Here is a 16217-nt window from a genome sequence, read left to right as displayed (position 1 = left end):
CTCAGACTTGATAAAACTTGCTTTAAGAAAAATCAATAATTATTTTGAAATAAGCCTTCATCAAACTAACACTTGTGTAAGATGGGAGGCATTTAAGGCATACATCAGGAGGGAAATTATCAGTTACACCGATTTTAAAGCTAATCAACATTGTATGGAAATGGAAACATTGGAAAATCAAATAAAGGAGGGAGACTTATATGATGATTATAATTCATTTAAAAGTAAGGGAATTATAAGTTATGACAGCCAAATATAATACATGATTGACTGACAAAGTCACTAGGAGTTTAATGTGGCTTAAACAGTCTTATTATGATAAAGGAGAAAAATGCAGAGAATTGTTGGTGTGGCAACTTAAGAAAAGACATTCTGACAGGGCAATCAATAACATCATAATGCTTACAGGTGGCCTGATGTTGGACACATTGGAAATCACTAAATTTGCCGGGAATTCTTATGAGTTTTTGTACGTCTCAACCATTTAATCTTCGATGCTCGACAAGACAAGGGTGTCCCTTATCACCATTGTTATTTGTATCAGCCATTGATCCTTTAGCTATGGCCATAAGAGCACATGGAGGGATCTCAGGTATAACTATTGGTGGTTATGAGATTCACATATTGTTGTATGTGGATGGCGTCATACTTTTTCTAACAAATTTAGAGGATAATATTCCCCAATTAATGAACCTAATCAAGGCTTTTAGAGATATTTCAGGGCACAAAATAAATAATTCCAAGTTGCATCAATGTTCTTGAACAAAGATGAACGATTACAGCCTATTACAGATACACCTTTCACAAGTCATTAAAGACGATTTTCATACCTGGGACTTAGAATTAGCCCTGAGGTTAAACAAATGGTTTCCATAAATTATGACCCCTTGGTAGTTACAGTAAAGGAGATGCTAAACTGATGGACACAAATGCCTATATCAATGATTGGTCACATAAATATAATAAAATAATAGTGTTACCCAAAGTTTTGTATCTTTTTTAATCACTTCTGCTTCCTGCCTAACAATTTTTTTCATACTATCAATGATTTATTGAACAAATTCATCTGGAATAAACAGGAAGCTAGACTCCAACTTAGGCTATTATATTTACCATATGAAAGGGGAGGGCTTCAGCTCCCCAATTTGAAAAAGTATTACTGGGCTGCCTAGTTAAGAACAACGTTTTATTTAAAAAGCTAGTCAAACAAACAGAGAATCTTTTTCTTAGAAATACCATCTCAGTTTGGTACTCTGCACATCAACATGTTAGAGATAAACCTGCACTGTTGCAGTTCTCCTGCATATGGGGTAATAGTTGCTTCACACCTCATTGGGCAGACTGGGGATTTAAGTTGTGGTTTAACAAAGGTGTGGAAAATATTTAGACCTATATGTAGAAGGTAATCTATTGACACATATTCAGTTGTGTGTGAAATATGGCATTCTGAAAATTTTTTTTCTTTAATTACTTAAAGCTGTAATATTTTATCCTATCCACACATAAGCAACTGTCATCTATAACTCCATTGTCTAAAATCGAGGAACAAACTCTAACCCATATGACTGGTGAAGGTCAGTTCTCTTTGTTTTATGGCTTACTGTTAACAAAATCAAAAGAATTGTCTTGCAAAAACCATGAGACATGGAGAGTAGATGTGTAGGATATTCATTAAAAGGAGACTGGGAAATGTCTCCCCCCTTTCTTTCTCTCTCAACCCAACCAGCCAAAGCAGATGGCCACCCACCTAGAGCCGAGTTCTGCTTGAGGTTTCTTCCCGTTAAAGGGGAGTTTTTCCTTACCGCTGTTACCAAGTGCTTGCTCATGGGGGAATTGTTGGGTCTCTGTAAATTAAAGAGTATGGTCAAGACCTGCTCTATGTGAAAGGTGCCCTGAGATGACTTTCATTGTGATTTTGCGCTATATAAATAAATTGAATTGAGTGACATGTTTTACGGCAGCAATTCTGGCGTGTGGCTGAATGCACAAGCTTGATAATTGGAAAGGCAGTTCTTCTACAAGCTAAACTCTGTTCTTGGAATATACCCTGAAGACTTTGTTGTAACTCTGCAACAGTCGCTGCTCATTGACTGGACTTTAACACACCAGAAGAATAATCACACTATTATGGATGAGGACTGACATACCTTCTATGGGAATGTGGACAAAGGAACTTGCAGCCTGTTTAGCCTTGGAGAAAGACATATATTGTAAAAAAGGAAGGACAAGAACTTTGCTTGTTTATGGAGCCCCTATATGAAGTTTTTGGAAATTCATAATTTTGAAAAATTTTGAATTCTCTAGAGACAATGCGCTGCTTCAATTGTCAATTGTTTTGTTATTGTTATTTATTATAATTTTTTTTTTTTTTTTTTTTTTTTTTTTTGCAAGGATGGGCTGAGGGGCACATGTACACATGTTTGTTTTTGTATAATGCTGCTCAAGTTAAATGTGGGCAAACTCAATAAATAAATAATTGACCGAAAATGTTGGCCCGAGTGCAGCAGTCACAGTAATAGTTTCTCAACCCGCTGGGTGTGATCATCATAGAGAAAATGCAGTCTGCCTTTCTTCTTTCTACAAGACACTAAACTAACCCATCATTTAAACATGCTGCACAACAGCTGTAGCTTAGCTGTGTACCTTGACATAGCTGTTCTGACAGCTCCCAGTGCTGTCTGGAATCTCAAAATCACTGTTGACCCTCATCTCCAGGTGGGTTCCCTCATGGGCAATGATCTGCCAGGAACATTCCACATTGGCTGGGAAATTCTGGGGATAATTTGGAGACTTGATTGTTCCTGTATCAGCATGGATCACCCCTCCACAGCCTGGTCAAAAACAAACATTTGTAATTGCACAGTGTATATATAAAATAATCACACAAATAAAATGAATACTTTCTAATATTACAAATGAATGGCTGGAGCCTTCCTCTTTACTTGCACTTTTTGGCACTGGCAGGGAAGCACACCTACAAAGTATTCTGTCAGTAAGAAAGGCACATGAAACCTTTAAAAAAAGGGAGAGAGTATCATCTCCCGACACTCAATCAGTTTTAGGCACTTAATAAAATGTCTAAAACTAGACTCAAGTCAAGATTTTACACTATCTGCCACTGAATGTGCTCCTCTGGTTGACAAATGTGCTGAGCAGGGGGTGGTTGGCATTTTCCATGGTAGGCAGCTTATTAAGGGTTTCTCTCACTGGGAATGACACCAGCTCCATGTCAACCACCAAGCCTGCTCTCCTAACCAGCATGTCCAGCTGCTAAGCATCCCTCTCCTTCATGCTGCTTCATGCTGCCAGCACACCACAGTATAGAGGAGAATGCAGGCAACCACAGACAGGCTAAACTTCAGCAGCAGCAGCTTGCTGCAGACACTGAAGAACCTGAGCCTCCTCAGGAAACAGAGGTGGAACTTCTGCATGTGGCAGAACCCCAAATTGTATTTGAAAGCAGAGGTGTATAGAGGACATATAGGACAGGGGAGAGCACAGTCCCCGTGGTGCAGTTCGACACCACAAGTCTTGAGCATCTTGGATACACCTTGTGTGTCTGTCTGCTTACAGGCTGAGTTGGTCTCCATTCCAGTCTACACCTTCCTAATGTTGTTCTCTTCCTCCTCATGTTGCTCTCCTCCTCCAGCTTCCTCTGGTATACCTCCTTTGTCTCTTTCAGCCGGTGCTGTTCTCCCCATATGAAACTCAACTCTACAGAGTAACCTTTGCATCTTTATTATTCAATCAAACAGAATAGGTTCGCAATCAAAAAATAAATTTGAGAGTAAAACTATTGACACTGCAATCAAAAAATGTTTTATTGCAAGTAAAATAAATCTGTAGTTGAAATGCAAATCAGAAATGCTGTTGAGCTGAATTTCATGGGCGGGACCTACACTACAAGATATAAGACACACCTCTATTGGCCAGTCTCGAACAGAGTGACAGCTTGGCAACATCCATGTTAGGAAACAAAAGAGGGAGTTTTGAAGTCAATGGAGAAGACAGAGCAGGAGCAGAGACAGAAAATCAATGTGTTAAATGATCTGTGATGTTGTACTGGGTTAAATAAATATTATTTTGTCAGTCTGTAGCTGCTAGCTTAGCTCAATTTGCTAGTCACTTGCTTGTGACCTATCACAACACCACAGATCATTAAACAAAAGTAATCTACATGCACCAGTTCAAACGTAACATTATTGCTATTACTAAGACAGAAGTTATGCGTAAACATACCTACGCATTGATTATCTTCTCCATTGTCTTCTCCATGGACTTCAAAACTCCCTCTCTCGTTTACTAACTGTGGCTGTTGCCAAACCGTCACTCCGTTCAAGACTGGCCAATAGGGATGTGTCTTACATCTTTCAGCATAGGTCCTGCCCATGACATTCAGCTCAAGAGCAAGCAAAACTTTTGGATTCACAAACAAAACCTTTGGATTTGGAAACAAAAGTTTTGATTCACATTTTAATCACAAATTTATTTTACTTGCAATAAAACATTTTTTGATGGCAGTGTTGATAGTTTTATTCTCAACTCTATTTTTTGAGTGCAAACCTATTCTGTTTGATTGCATTAAAAAGACACAAAAGTAACTCAATACAACTCCTCCTTATAAAGAAGAATGGTGTTCATCCCACCAGAAGAGCTCCAGATACTTGTAGAATTAATGCCAAGGCTGAGAAGAGCACTGTCTAACGAGTCAGTTCAAAATCTCCTGTAGGTGTTCAACTGGGTTGAGGTCTGGTGACTGTGAAGACCATAGCATATGAGTCATATCATTTTCATACTCATCAAATCATTCAGTGAACCTCGTGCTCTATGAATTGGGGCATCATCATCCTGGAAGAGACCACTCCCATCAGGATAGAAATGTTTAATCACGACCCAAACCATGCCAGCCCCCCACAGCATAACAGAGCCAACACATCCCCTCACTGTACGGGTCAAGCATTCAGACCTGTACCAATTTTTCCTTTCATTTGTCACCCATCGATATCTGTGTGTGTGGGGAGATTGAGAAAAAAGTCCTCTGATGGTATAACAACATGTATTGCATGTCAATTTCACTAGTGTGAACCCACCTGAGGAATCAGCAAACCAGGACGCCACAAAGCCTCCTCTGGAAACACTATGGTCAGCCAGGAAGACTACAGCAAGATTGTTGGATCCTGACTGGATGGTTCCTGGGGAGTTGGTCCCACAATATTGACCAATAACGGGTGAGCCAGGGGATCCGCCATTGAAGATAGTGACAGAATCCCAGCCACATGTGGAGTGGGGCTCCAGGTTGAAGTAGCTGAAGGTTAGCTGTAAGTAAGACAGGGGAGTGGAAACCATTGAACGATGGTTTAAATAGTAGTAATAGACTGTTAAGCCTGATGTGTGAATTGCATCAGATCAGCTGCCAACACAATGTCGGATGATTGATTTTAGCATAAGTGCGCTGAGAGCTGGATTGCCCATATCGATTGTCAAATGAATAAAATCCTAAGTGCGTCTCCTGGGGCGCTGACTTTCCTCTAGACAATTTCTTGGCTATTTATTTATTTATTACATTATTTCATGAAACCCTGTAAGTACGCCTGTTGTTAGGGTGTCACCTTGATATCTATTGCTTAGCCTATATGTTATAATAGCCTGATATCGCTTTATGCAACTCGTAATTGTGTATATTGGGGAAAAATGGGGCCAGTCCAGATGAAAATTGCCAGGGCCAAATTTTGTTCCCAGTCTGACCCATGGTGCAGGAGGGAATAAAATCCACCATGAGATAGGACTTTAATAGTTTCTATGAATATGATCAATTCACAGTTAAGTCCATCAAGGTAACAGCATCTAAATCTAAAGACTCTATGAAAACGGAAGTAACGCTGTCATGATTTATTACTTTATTAAAAAAACCAAAGCAAGGCTCTTTTCAGTCACTGTCTTCTAAGGCTTGACTTCACTTAAATTGCTTTGGATAAAAGTATCTTCCAATGATTAAATGATTGATTAAATGCAAATGTAAAAATAATCAATACAAATATGAGAAATTATCATTTAAACACCACAGATAGTACATCAGCATGAATTCCCTCCAGTCTGAGTTCAGTCAATGTACCAGGCCAGGACTCACCGTAATAGTGTGACCCACTGGAGCCTCTAGGAGCCAAGCACAGCGACTGGGGCTGGGGTAAATGTTGGGATAGTTAGGACTGGATAACGACCCTCCCTCACTTGTCTGCCAGCCTCCACACTCTACAAAGAAAAAATAATTCATATAAGATAATGGTAACATTATGAGTGCTATATTAGACAAATAATCTCATATTTAAGTATGCCCTATGGTACATGAAGTTAATGAAGCTTTCAGTGTTTGTCTTACCAGAGAACACATAATTGGCCTTAAAGCCCAGGTCTCCCTGGGAAGCATCACTCTGGAAATGGACCCAGAGCTCTGGAGTGAAGACCACAATGGGAATTGTAGGAGTGCTTTGCCCACAAAACCTGGCCAACTGCTCCCCATTTGAGTCACCTGAAGGAACATGTACAAAGTTTAACAAAAGCAGATAGACAGATAGATAGATAGATAGATAGATGGATAGATGGATAGATGGATAGATAGATAGATAGATAGATAGATACTTTATTAATCCTGAAGAAAATTTAGGAAGCAAAACGTACAAAGGGTATACAATCCATTCATCCATCAGTTTCATATTGATATTGATTTGACACAGTATGTTTGAAAATGTAACATAAAATGTAATAACAGCATTTCAACTGCAGCACACCTCAACATGCACAAAGGTGCGAGGGCCTGATCATTGTTGCTTGCAGCTTTAATTAGGACCTGAGCACCAAGTGGTGGTGCGACAGCCCTATTGTATTTCGAAGAATGAGGGCCCAAGCACCAAGTGAGTGAAGGCCCTATTGTATTTTGAAAAATTGTTATTATTAGGGCCCAAGTATTGAGTGGTGTGAAGGCCCTATTGTATCTGAAGGAATTATATATTAGATTTTTAATTTTGCCATTTGCAGGCATTGTGTTTTAATGAACTCCTCCTAGAGATTTAACCCGATTTAATCTTCAAATTTAGTGAGTGTCATCTAAAGAACTTTGCAATGAAAAATTATCAAAATGGTGAATTTTCTTTGAACTCTGTTGCTGTGGCAACACAGCAAACTTCAATGTTTTGCCATGAAAAAGGAAGTTGTGTAAGTCAAATGTACATTGTCCAATCTTCCCCAAATTTCTTGTGCTTAATAAGAGTCATGGCCTGAATACATCTACAAGTGAATATTGAGTCATAGTCATTGCACCACCTACTGACAACAGGAAGTTACAGGTTCTGTACTTTTACAAGCCCTGACTTGGAGGTTGACCAGATCCACTTCAAATTTTGATGTTTTGACATGAAAATACAAACTGTTGTAACTTGACTCCATATTGCCAGATCTTCCCCAGATTCCACATGCTCGATAAGAGTCCTGGTCTGAAGACATTTACAGGCCAATATTGAATCATAGTCACAGTGCCACCTACTGGCAACAGGAAAGCCCCATTCTTTTACTAACTACTCCTATCAGCTTAACAAGATCCACCTAAAATTTGGTCAGCTAAGTTGTAAAACTTTGATGATGCTAAATACTGAAGCTTTTGAGTTTTCATCAAAAGCTGTTGCCATGGCAATGTATTGTTCGCCATGAAATAGGAAGTTGTGAAACATGATATCTAATATGGGTCTTGGGCTTGGGTGTGGCAAAATGGCTTGAGGACGCCCCCTAGAAAATTTCAAAGTCAACGCCCCCACTTTTAAATTTTACGTAGGTGAATGAAATTTGGTGGGCACATGTATCATGTCCAAATGCACAAAAAAACACTTGAAGCCATATCCTAAGTCCAACAGGGAGTCAGCCATTTTCACATAACTTTTTTTGCCCCGTTTTTGCCATTTGCAGGCACTGTGTTTTAACAAACTCCACCTAGTGATTTAAACCCACCAACTTCAAATTTGGTGGATGTCATCTTAAGAGCTTTTTCGAGTTATCAAAATCATGAGTTTCGTGGAATGCCCTTGACATGGCGTGCCGGTCAATTTGCATATTTCGCCATGAAACAAGGAATTATTGTAACTCCACTAGACTTTGTCCAAACCGGCCCAAATATCACATGCTTGATAAAAGTCTAGGCCTGAACACATCTACATATCAATATTGAGTCATAGTCATAGCGCCGCCAACTGACAACAAGAAGTCATCTGCCATTTTGGAACAAAGTTGCTTTGATTTTCATTTAATTTGGTGGGATCATTTTTCTCATCATTCTACCCAGAAATAATTTTTTTAGGAATTTTTTCACCAGACAGGAAGTCAGCCATTTTACGAACACGTCTGAGGCCTTTGGGATGTGCAAAAACTCATGAAAGTTTGCACCTATGTTCAAACTAGTAAGTATTGCGATTAGTATCACAACTGGGGGAGGGAGAGGGAGGGGGAGGGAGAGGGACAGGGAGAGAGAGAGAGAGAGAGAGAGAGAGAGAAAGAGAGAGAGAGCAAGAGAAGCAGTGGTCGAGCAAGGTTTTTTGTTAGGTTGGCTAAACCCTGCTTATCCTCTGCGGCTGTCTTGAGTGTCACTACCATATGTCTCCCAGTGCTCTATTATTCTGACACCCAAGACCCGAAATGAATGTGCAATACCCTCAGGTAGTTCATCCTAGAGCCAATGGTCTCTGTGTGGGACTTACCTAAGCGGAACTGGAGGTAGTCTGATTCACAGGTCTGGTGGTTTTCCAGGTGCAGGTCCTCTATGAGCACCACAATGGAGGAATTGATGTGCTGTGGATTCTGGATTAGCCACTCACAGTTAAGGTTGTTGCTGTAGTTGGACACCAGGTATCCAGGCGAAGTGAAGCTCCCACCCACTGGGTTGTTCAGAACCCCACCACATTCTGACAAAGGCAACATGAAAATGTAACTGGGGCACAGACAGACTCACAAAAATTGAACACAAACACCACAAATACCTCATTTATGACAATGAGAAAGGACAGTACAACACAATACAATTCAACAGAACCATAAAATTGAATCAACACTCTAATAAAGGCTCAACAAAACTGAAAATTATAACCTTTATGATGTTTTAATTGCAAATTACTTATTTACTCATGTTTTAGACAATATTAGGTGTACCAAATAACCTGGCAACTTAGGGTATTTTCACACCTGCACTTTTTAGTCTGGTTAAATTGAACTCTGGTTCGTTTTCCCCCTTGGTGTGATTCGTTTGGGCAGGTGTTAACATAGTAATTGCACTCAGGTGTGGACCAAAACAACTGCACCAAGTCCCTCAAGAGGAGATGGTCTCGGTCTGGTACCAAACGAACTGTAGAGTGGTTGGCATGTGGGGTGTACATTATTTGACCTTGATTGGACCCAACTACTAGGTGTACTCTGCAAGTTTGAGCTGAATGGCTCCTGTAGCCAGGTGACTCTAGAAAGCATGGACCTATCTAATTGCCTCTCTGTCACCTCTGCTAAATTTGTGCACTTCTGTGAACTTTTTATGAATAATATTGGACATTATGAACATTGTGGACATTATTGGACTTTATGAGAATGATAACATATGAGTATGAGTCACTCACTAGGACAGGGAAATGGTCAGCTCACCCTCCTGCTGACTCTGCTACCTGGCTGGTCAAGGTTTTCAAATGTAAACATCAGAGTAAACATCGAGGAAAAAGTGGAACGGATAAACACCAGTGGTGATCCCAACCACATGGACAAGCAAGCTTTTTGGAGTACTGTTGGTACTCTCTGCTGTATTGCCCAACAAATGTCTTTTAACATCATAGGTGTCTATAGCCCCCCTTCTGCAGATGACACTTTCTATGATCAATTCACAGAAGTCTTGAAAGAGTGCAATCTCAACAAAGAATTATTACTTATGGGTGATTTTAATGTGACCTGGGAGGATAAATCTAAGAGGAAAAAACTAAAATTGATCACAGAGAAATTCCAACTAGGACAACTAGTAAAAGGCCCAGGAGGATTGTAAAATTCTCCAGTACACAAACTGATCTGATATTTACTAACAAACCAGAAAGAATAACTAAAAGTTATAATTTAATCACTGGCTTATCAGATCATAACCTAATCCTATGTGTGAGAAAACTGACTAAAAATATATTTAGAACCACAGCAACTAAGCCAATGATCCTTCAATGTATACCCAGAGCTAGGTAAGAAGAATTTGTCAGTGAAATTAACAGTTTGAACTGGGATTATGTACCGTCTTCTGATGATCTGGACTATGGCTATGATACTTTTACTCACAGAATCAACTCTGTGAGGGAATTTAATGTGAGGATACAGATAAAATCTAAAAATAAAAACAATTTACCGTGGTTTGATGAAAATTTGTGGAAACTAATGAAATCTAGAGATGCTGCACTAAGGACCAAAATTAAAACTAGAACAGACACTGTCATGCTGATTTCTAAATGTTTAAGGAACAAAGTTTTCCAAGAGGCAAAAGAACTTAAATCTCGTTTTTATCTCAATATATTGAACGAGGCAAAAAGCAACAGTAAATTGATCTAGAAAAACATTGATATTCTCATAAGGAGGAAGCCAAAATTTTTAGGAGATTTAAACTCAAAATACAGGAAAAGTTAATTGAAGTTCATCTTGCTGTTTCTTCTGTCTTTAATCATTTTTTTCTTGAGTCTGTATATGAGCTAGGAAAAAAATGTGCGAAAATTGGATACTGTTCCTATAGACGCTACAGGCCAGGTTTTCAAGCTTGTATAGACTAATGAGTTACAAGTAAACAAAATCATCAATTCCTTAAAAAATTCCAAAAGTACAAATGCTTTACAATTTGACACCATGTTTATTAAATCACACAAAGATATTTTAACTCCCCCCATTGCTCATTTAATTAACTTGCCTATTAAATACAGCTCCTTTCCTGATGACTGGAAATGTGCCATTGCTATGCCCATTTTTAAATCTGGAGTCCGCCTTGAAGCCAGTAACTACAGACCCATAAGTATACTGCGAGTACTCTCAGAGGTTGCTGAGAAAGTTGTCATTGAACAACTGACAACATATCTTAATACAAGCAATTTTGGTCTACATCATATGCAATTTGGCTTTATAGCAAATAATTCATTAATAATAATAATTCATTCATTCATTTAATTCAAGACTAGATAATGGGAGAGTAGCTGGCGCTGTAGTTTTAGGTCTGCGTAAAGCATTCAACACAGTCAACATGATGTTTTAATATCGAAACTAACTAAATTTAACTTCTCATCTAGTGCACTTGCATGGATGTCTTCATATTTATCTAATAGGATACAATGTGTTAAAGTTGGTGACACACTGTCCAGTAGCGTGAAGTGCACAATGGGTGTTCCACAAGGGTCAGTGTTAGGTCCCCTATTATTTAGCGTATATATTAATGATCTCTTTCAACAGTGTCATGATGTAGAGCTACAAATGTATGCTGATGACACTGTTGTGTACATACATGCAAAAACAGCTGATTTAGCAGCTGCTGAGCTAACAATTGTGTTGGAAAGAACTACACATTGGCTTCATCAATCAAGTCTGAATCTAAATGTAAACAAGACAAAGGCATATTTTTCTATAAAACCATGGTACAACCTCCTAATGCTGATATTCTCATCAAAGGTCAAAGGATTGACATAGTCACTGATTTTAAATATCTTGGTGTGACACTGGATCCAAATTTGAACTCCTAGAAACATGTTTAAAAAAACAGTTAACACCATAAAGTACAACTCAGCATATTTTAGACATATTAGAAACTATCTCTCTTTGGACACAACCAAGATATTTATATGATATGATATGATGTGATTCTTTCCCATATGTCTTATTGTATTATGTCATCATGTTGGGGGCAGGCTGGAGAAACAGCCATAAGACCTCTTGAGTCCTTATACAAACAATATCTACAAACTCTGGACAAAAAGCCAATGTGTTTCTATCACTGTAGGGTACTTGAGAGATACAGTTCACTGAACTTTGAGAATTTTTGATTATTTTCAAATTTCTGCCTTGTCTATGACATGGTCCCTCCTCCACTATGTGACTTTATGTACATTCGCTCAGTAAGTTCTATTAGATCTTCCAGAATATCCTCTATATGAGATTGTACCATACCATTTCGTCGCACTGCATTTAGGTAGTCAGTATTCTCTGTAAAAGCCACAACTCGGTGGAATGCCCTACTTGACAATACGAAGAGCTGCAGTTCCATCAGTATGTTTAAAATCAAATTAAAAAGTCTGCTAAAAGCTACTCAGCTCTGTAACCACTGAATCTAAATTTCATCTCATGGTCTTTTCATGAACACAAATAATCTTGTTTTTAATTTGGCAAGTTTACATTATTAATTTCTAGTTGACATTGTGGGTGTATATGATGTGCTATTGTGTGTAGCTTTGTATTTTGTATAATGTGTCCTGTATGTTTTTTGCTTGTGCTGTTTGTCACTGTTCTGTAATATGTTTTAATTGTGACCTGCCGAATGGACTGAAGATGAAAATTAGCTATAAGCTAACTCTGATACAGTACATCAAATGATAACATTTATGTTTAAAACTGTACATGGTCCCAATAAATAAATAAGATCAGATCAGGTGTGCTTTGCATTCTGGGATGAGGCAGAGCATGCCAACTGTTTCTAGTAGTAGCAGCTAGCCAGACAATGAACCACGGTCTGACCAGGACTAGCAATGAGGTAAGTTGCCTTTGTGGCAGATTAAGGTTTTCTCCTTTTTTTATTCCTGGTGCACTGAATTGTCACCAGGTGGATTCAGTGAATCCGCTGTGCGCTGATTACTGGGTGGTTCAGCGCTATACTTAAGCAGGTAACTGTTCCTTGGATGGACATTTCTTCCTCTTTGTGGAGCATGATTTCTGTGCGGCTGGTGTGTGCACAGTTTGGCGTACTGGCATGTCTGCCGTGTTTCCTTGTGATCTGGTCTCCCAGCAAAAGTGTGTATTTTTACAGTCTTCCTGTGCTGCACATTCATAGCATGTGTTATTGGCATTATATCTGCTTCTGCTGTCTTGCTTTGTAGCATGGTCTGCTCGTCTTCCAGGTCAACGACTGGAGTAATATTGTTTCGCTTCAAGCCCTTGTTTAACACATTGTCATTTGTGTGTCAGGGTAGGCTGGCTCAATTTTATTTCACTAACTTTAAACTACAAAACTAGTTTAGCTGATAGTGGGCTACAGTCATACATGACTCAACAGAGAAGGCAGCTAGATGAACTGTATGAAACATCAAAAACAGAAAAATGAGGCCTTCGATTTGACTGTTGAGGACACAACAGGAGGCAGAGGAAAGGAGATTCCAGCCTACGCAAGCTCAGCAACACGCAAATCATCAGATGTTTATGCACCTAATGGTCACTGTCATCACTGCTTTTCGTCTTGGTCAATATAAGCACCAACAATCACCACACTGGATTCAACCAGCTCCCATGGGTCAACCACTGCTAGTGCCTGGCCTATGCATCACTCACTTATGCCACAGCAGTCCATGTCACCTATGGCCCAAGGACTACACAACACTAACCAGCATGTCTACAATTTGTAAATATATATATATATATATATATATATATATATATATATATATATTATAGAGGGTTATACAGCCACTACAAGATAATCCTATTTTTGCTGATAGCAGTTCTTGATTGAAAACAAATTGATATTTTATAGGTGCACATTTACCAATGGCCACACATGTACATTTTGTTTTCTTTTTTGTATAGAGCAGATTCAAGGCACTGATGATAATTTGTAGCAGTTTGCACAGTGAAAGAAATAAGAGAATGAACAATTCGGCCTTGCACTTTATTTTGTTATTTATTTTCATTTTGCACTTTCATTGCACTTAACTTTGTTGAAAACTCAACACTGAGAAAACCTTGAATGTTTGCTAAAGTAACATTTTGCTGAATGTTTTGAGATGTTTTGTCAAAAAGAAAAACTTTCTTGTGATATGAAACTCCGCTACCTCAGCAATAAACTTTTTGTTACAGTTAGGAATTGTCTAACTTATTTACATTTCAGCTGTCACTACCTGTATGTGGCTGAACATTGGCTCCACATACTGTACATGTAATTAGTTATTGTGCTGAGTTGTATGACTGCCTCTAGGCAACACAGTACAGTTAAAGATTGCAGCATTGTTTCATGGTATAAATGAGCTATATCGTTGAAGAGTAGGCATACAGTGCATTCCTGATCTCATGACCCCTCCTTTCTCTGCTCAAAGTTTTCGTCATTGCCCAGTTCATCAACTTCATCATCTTCATCGTTGCCTCTCTCATTCAATTGTTCATTGTGAATATACTATGTATTGCATAACTTTTGTTAGGCAATACACAGCATCCAGAGATTATGCAGCTGACAAGGGTAATGTGTGTCTCATTTTGTTTAAGGAGGCAACTCCATCGGCCTTTGAGGCATCCAGAGCTTCTTCCTACAGTCATCCATGCCTGACTCAGCTGCTGATTACAGTTGAACTGTACAGCCCCTCTGAATTCTGGAAAAAGCTTCATAAGCCAGGGGAGTAATGGATAGGCTGAGTCGCCCAGAATGACCAGAGGCACATCTATTCCCTCAAATGTTTCCATCTATCTTGGTAATAGTCTGTTGTCATGGCCTCGATCATAAAGCGACAAAAGCACAAAAACATGTGCGTCATGGATTTCGCTAGGTTGTCCAACATTTAAATCCCCAAAATACATGCTATTTGTCTACCACACCTTATAAAATGGCTGAATACTGTCCCTTTTGATTGTAGTAGTCTGCTGGTGCACTGGGTGGTCCGTTGATATTAATGTGTGTACCATAATTCACCAATAGCACCAGCAACTTTAGGGAATCTCCACTTGTCATGAAAACCTTGCACGATTTTCCTAAAATCAGCTGCAGTGGGTGTTTTGATGCAGCGTGGTTTCATAATTACATTTGTTGCTATAACAACATGCTGGGTGATGATGCAACAAGTAGACAAATGCCAAAAAGGTGGGAAATAGATCTGTACTCAAGGTTGGTCATTTGAAAGAAAATTGAATAGGTTGGTAGGTTATCATTTTATAAATCTTTTGTATATATGTTACAAATGTTGTCAAACTAAGGAGTCAATGTTTGTTATCAACTGAATGTGATGTAATGTCATTGTCATTTTGGGGATACATGTTGGTGAAGAAATCCTACTCCTAGGCTAGTTGAACTCTTGAACCTGTTTGTATCTGAGGATTGCTTGCTGACCTCTGGGAGAGGTCAGACCAGACTGTTTTTAGCTTTGCTTCTGGAGAGGTATAAAGCTGTCTAGTTTGGGTTCACAATCTTTAGAGAAAGGGCTGGCTTTAGGGAAAGAGCCAGCTGAACAACATGCTTTCTCTCCAAAAATACAAGATGATTGTATTTTTGTTTGTGTGTGGACATTTGTATAATTGTTACTGATGATGTGATGGACTGTACAGTGTCTACAACTGCTTCAACAAGTAACAATGTTTAATGCTTTCTTTATGTCTCCATGTGCCTCTTTCTCACGAGAAAATTTCCACAACAGTCACTAGTCTCCACAAGCAAACTGCAATTCAAATCTCTACAGACAGGGGTCTTCTGCACTATGTGTTCTGACAGATCAAGTAGGGCCAAAGTAAATCACACAAATGCACAAATGTGCCTTTTCTCTTCCTGAAATTCAAAAACTATTCTTTGTCAGTCCAGATGTTATTAATTTGTTCCCACCATGTGTGGGAGCATGGGTTAATTGAGATCCTCTTGTAGTGGAGGAAGAGAGATATATTAACTCTCTTATCAGTGTGATGCACAATTTATAAATGATGATGTATTCCGTAGCCAACTACCCACAGATAGATTCAAATAGATGGTGAGAAAAGACTTAACATATCACCCTTACCAAACACGTCTTTGGTTTAACATGGTGAAGTTAGATGTTTTACATGCTCAAAATTAACTCCCTTTTTCTGCTCAGTCATCTGAAGGCAGCACGTCTTCTTTTGCAAAATGTGAAGTAGTATAGTGTTTTCAAGACATAAATAAGTACTTGTATTGAAAGAGTGATTTTTCTGAAGAAATAGGAATGTTAAGATATAATGTTTGAAGAGTTTCAGGTTGAAGTTTTCTTGTATTA

At 38.8% G+C, this 16217-nt stretch overlaps 1 protein-coding gene across 2 annotated transcripts in view; it reads right to left on the bottom strand.

Annotated features, from left to right (window-relative positions):
• cubn (cubilin (intrinsic factor-cobalamin receptor)) overlaps window positions 1-16217 on the bottom strand; it is a 200085-nt gene that overhangs the window by 42837 nt on the left and 141031 nt on the right. For both annotated transcript variants that reach the window (XM_067578819.1, XM_067578821.1), the window contains 5 exons: window positions 8739-8942; window positions 6377-6526; window positions 6128-6249; window positions 5091-5316; window positions 2644-2831 (listed from right to left, as the gene is read on the bottom strand). In XM_067578819.1, the coding sequence (XP_067434920.1) occupies window positions 2644-2831; window positions 5091-5316; window positions 6128-6249; window positions 6377-6526; window positions 8739-8942 (890 nt within the window). The remainder of the gene's footprint in view (window positions 1-2643; window positions 2832-5090; window positions 5317-6127; window positions 6250-6376; window positions 6527-8738; window positions 8943-16217) is intronic.

This window comes from Thunnus thynnus, chromosome 21, assembly GCF_963924715.1.
Source record: "Thunnus thynnus chromosome 21, fThuThy2.1, whole genome shotgun sequence".
Classification (NCBI taxonomy): domain Eukaryota; kingdom Metazoa; phylum Chordata; class Actinopteri; order Scombriformes; family Scombridae; genus Thunnus; species Thunnus thynnus.
The sequence above is the reverse complement of the archived record's forward strand: the minus strand, read 5'-3'. Positions and strand labels throughout refer to the sequence as shown.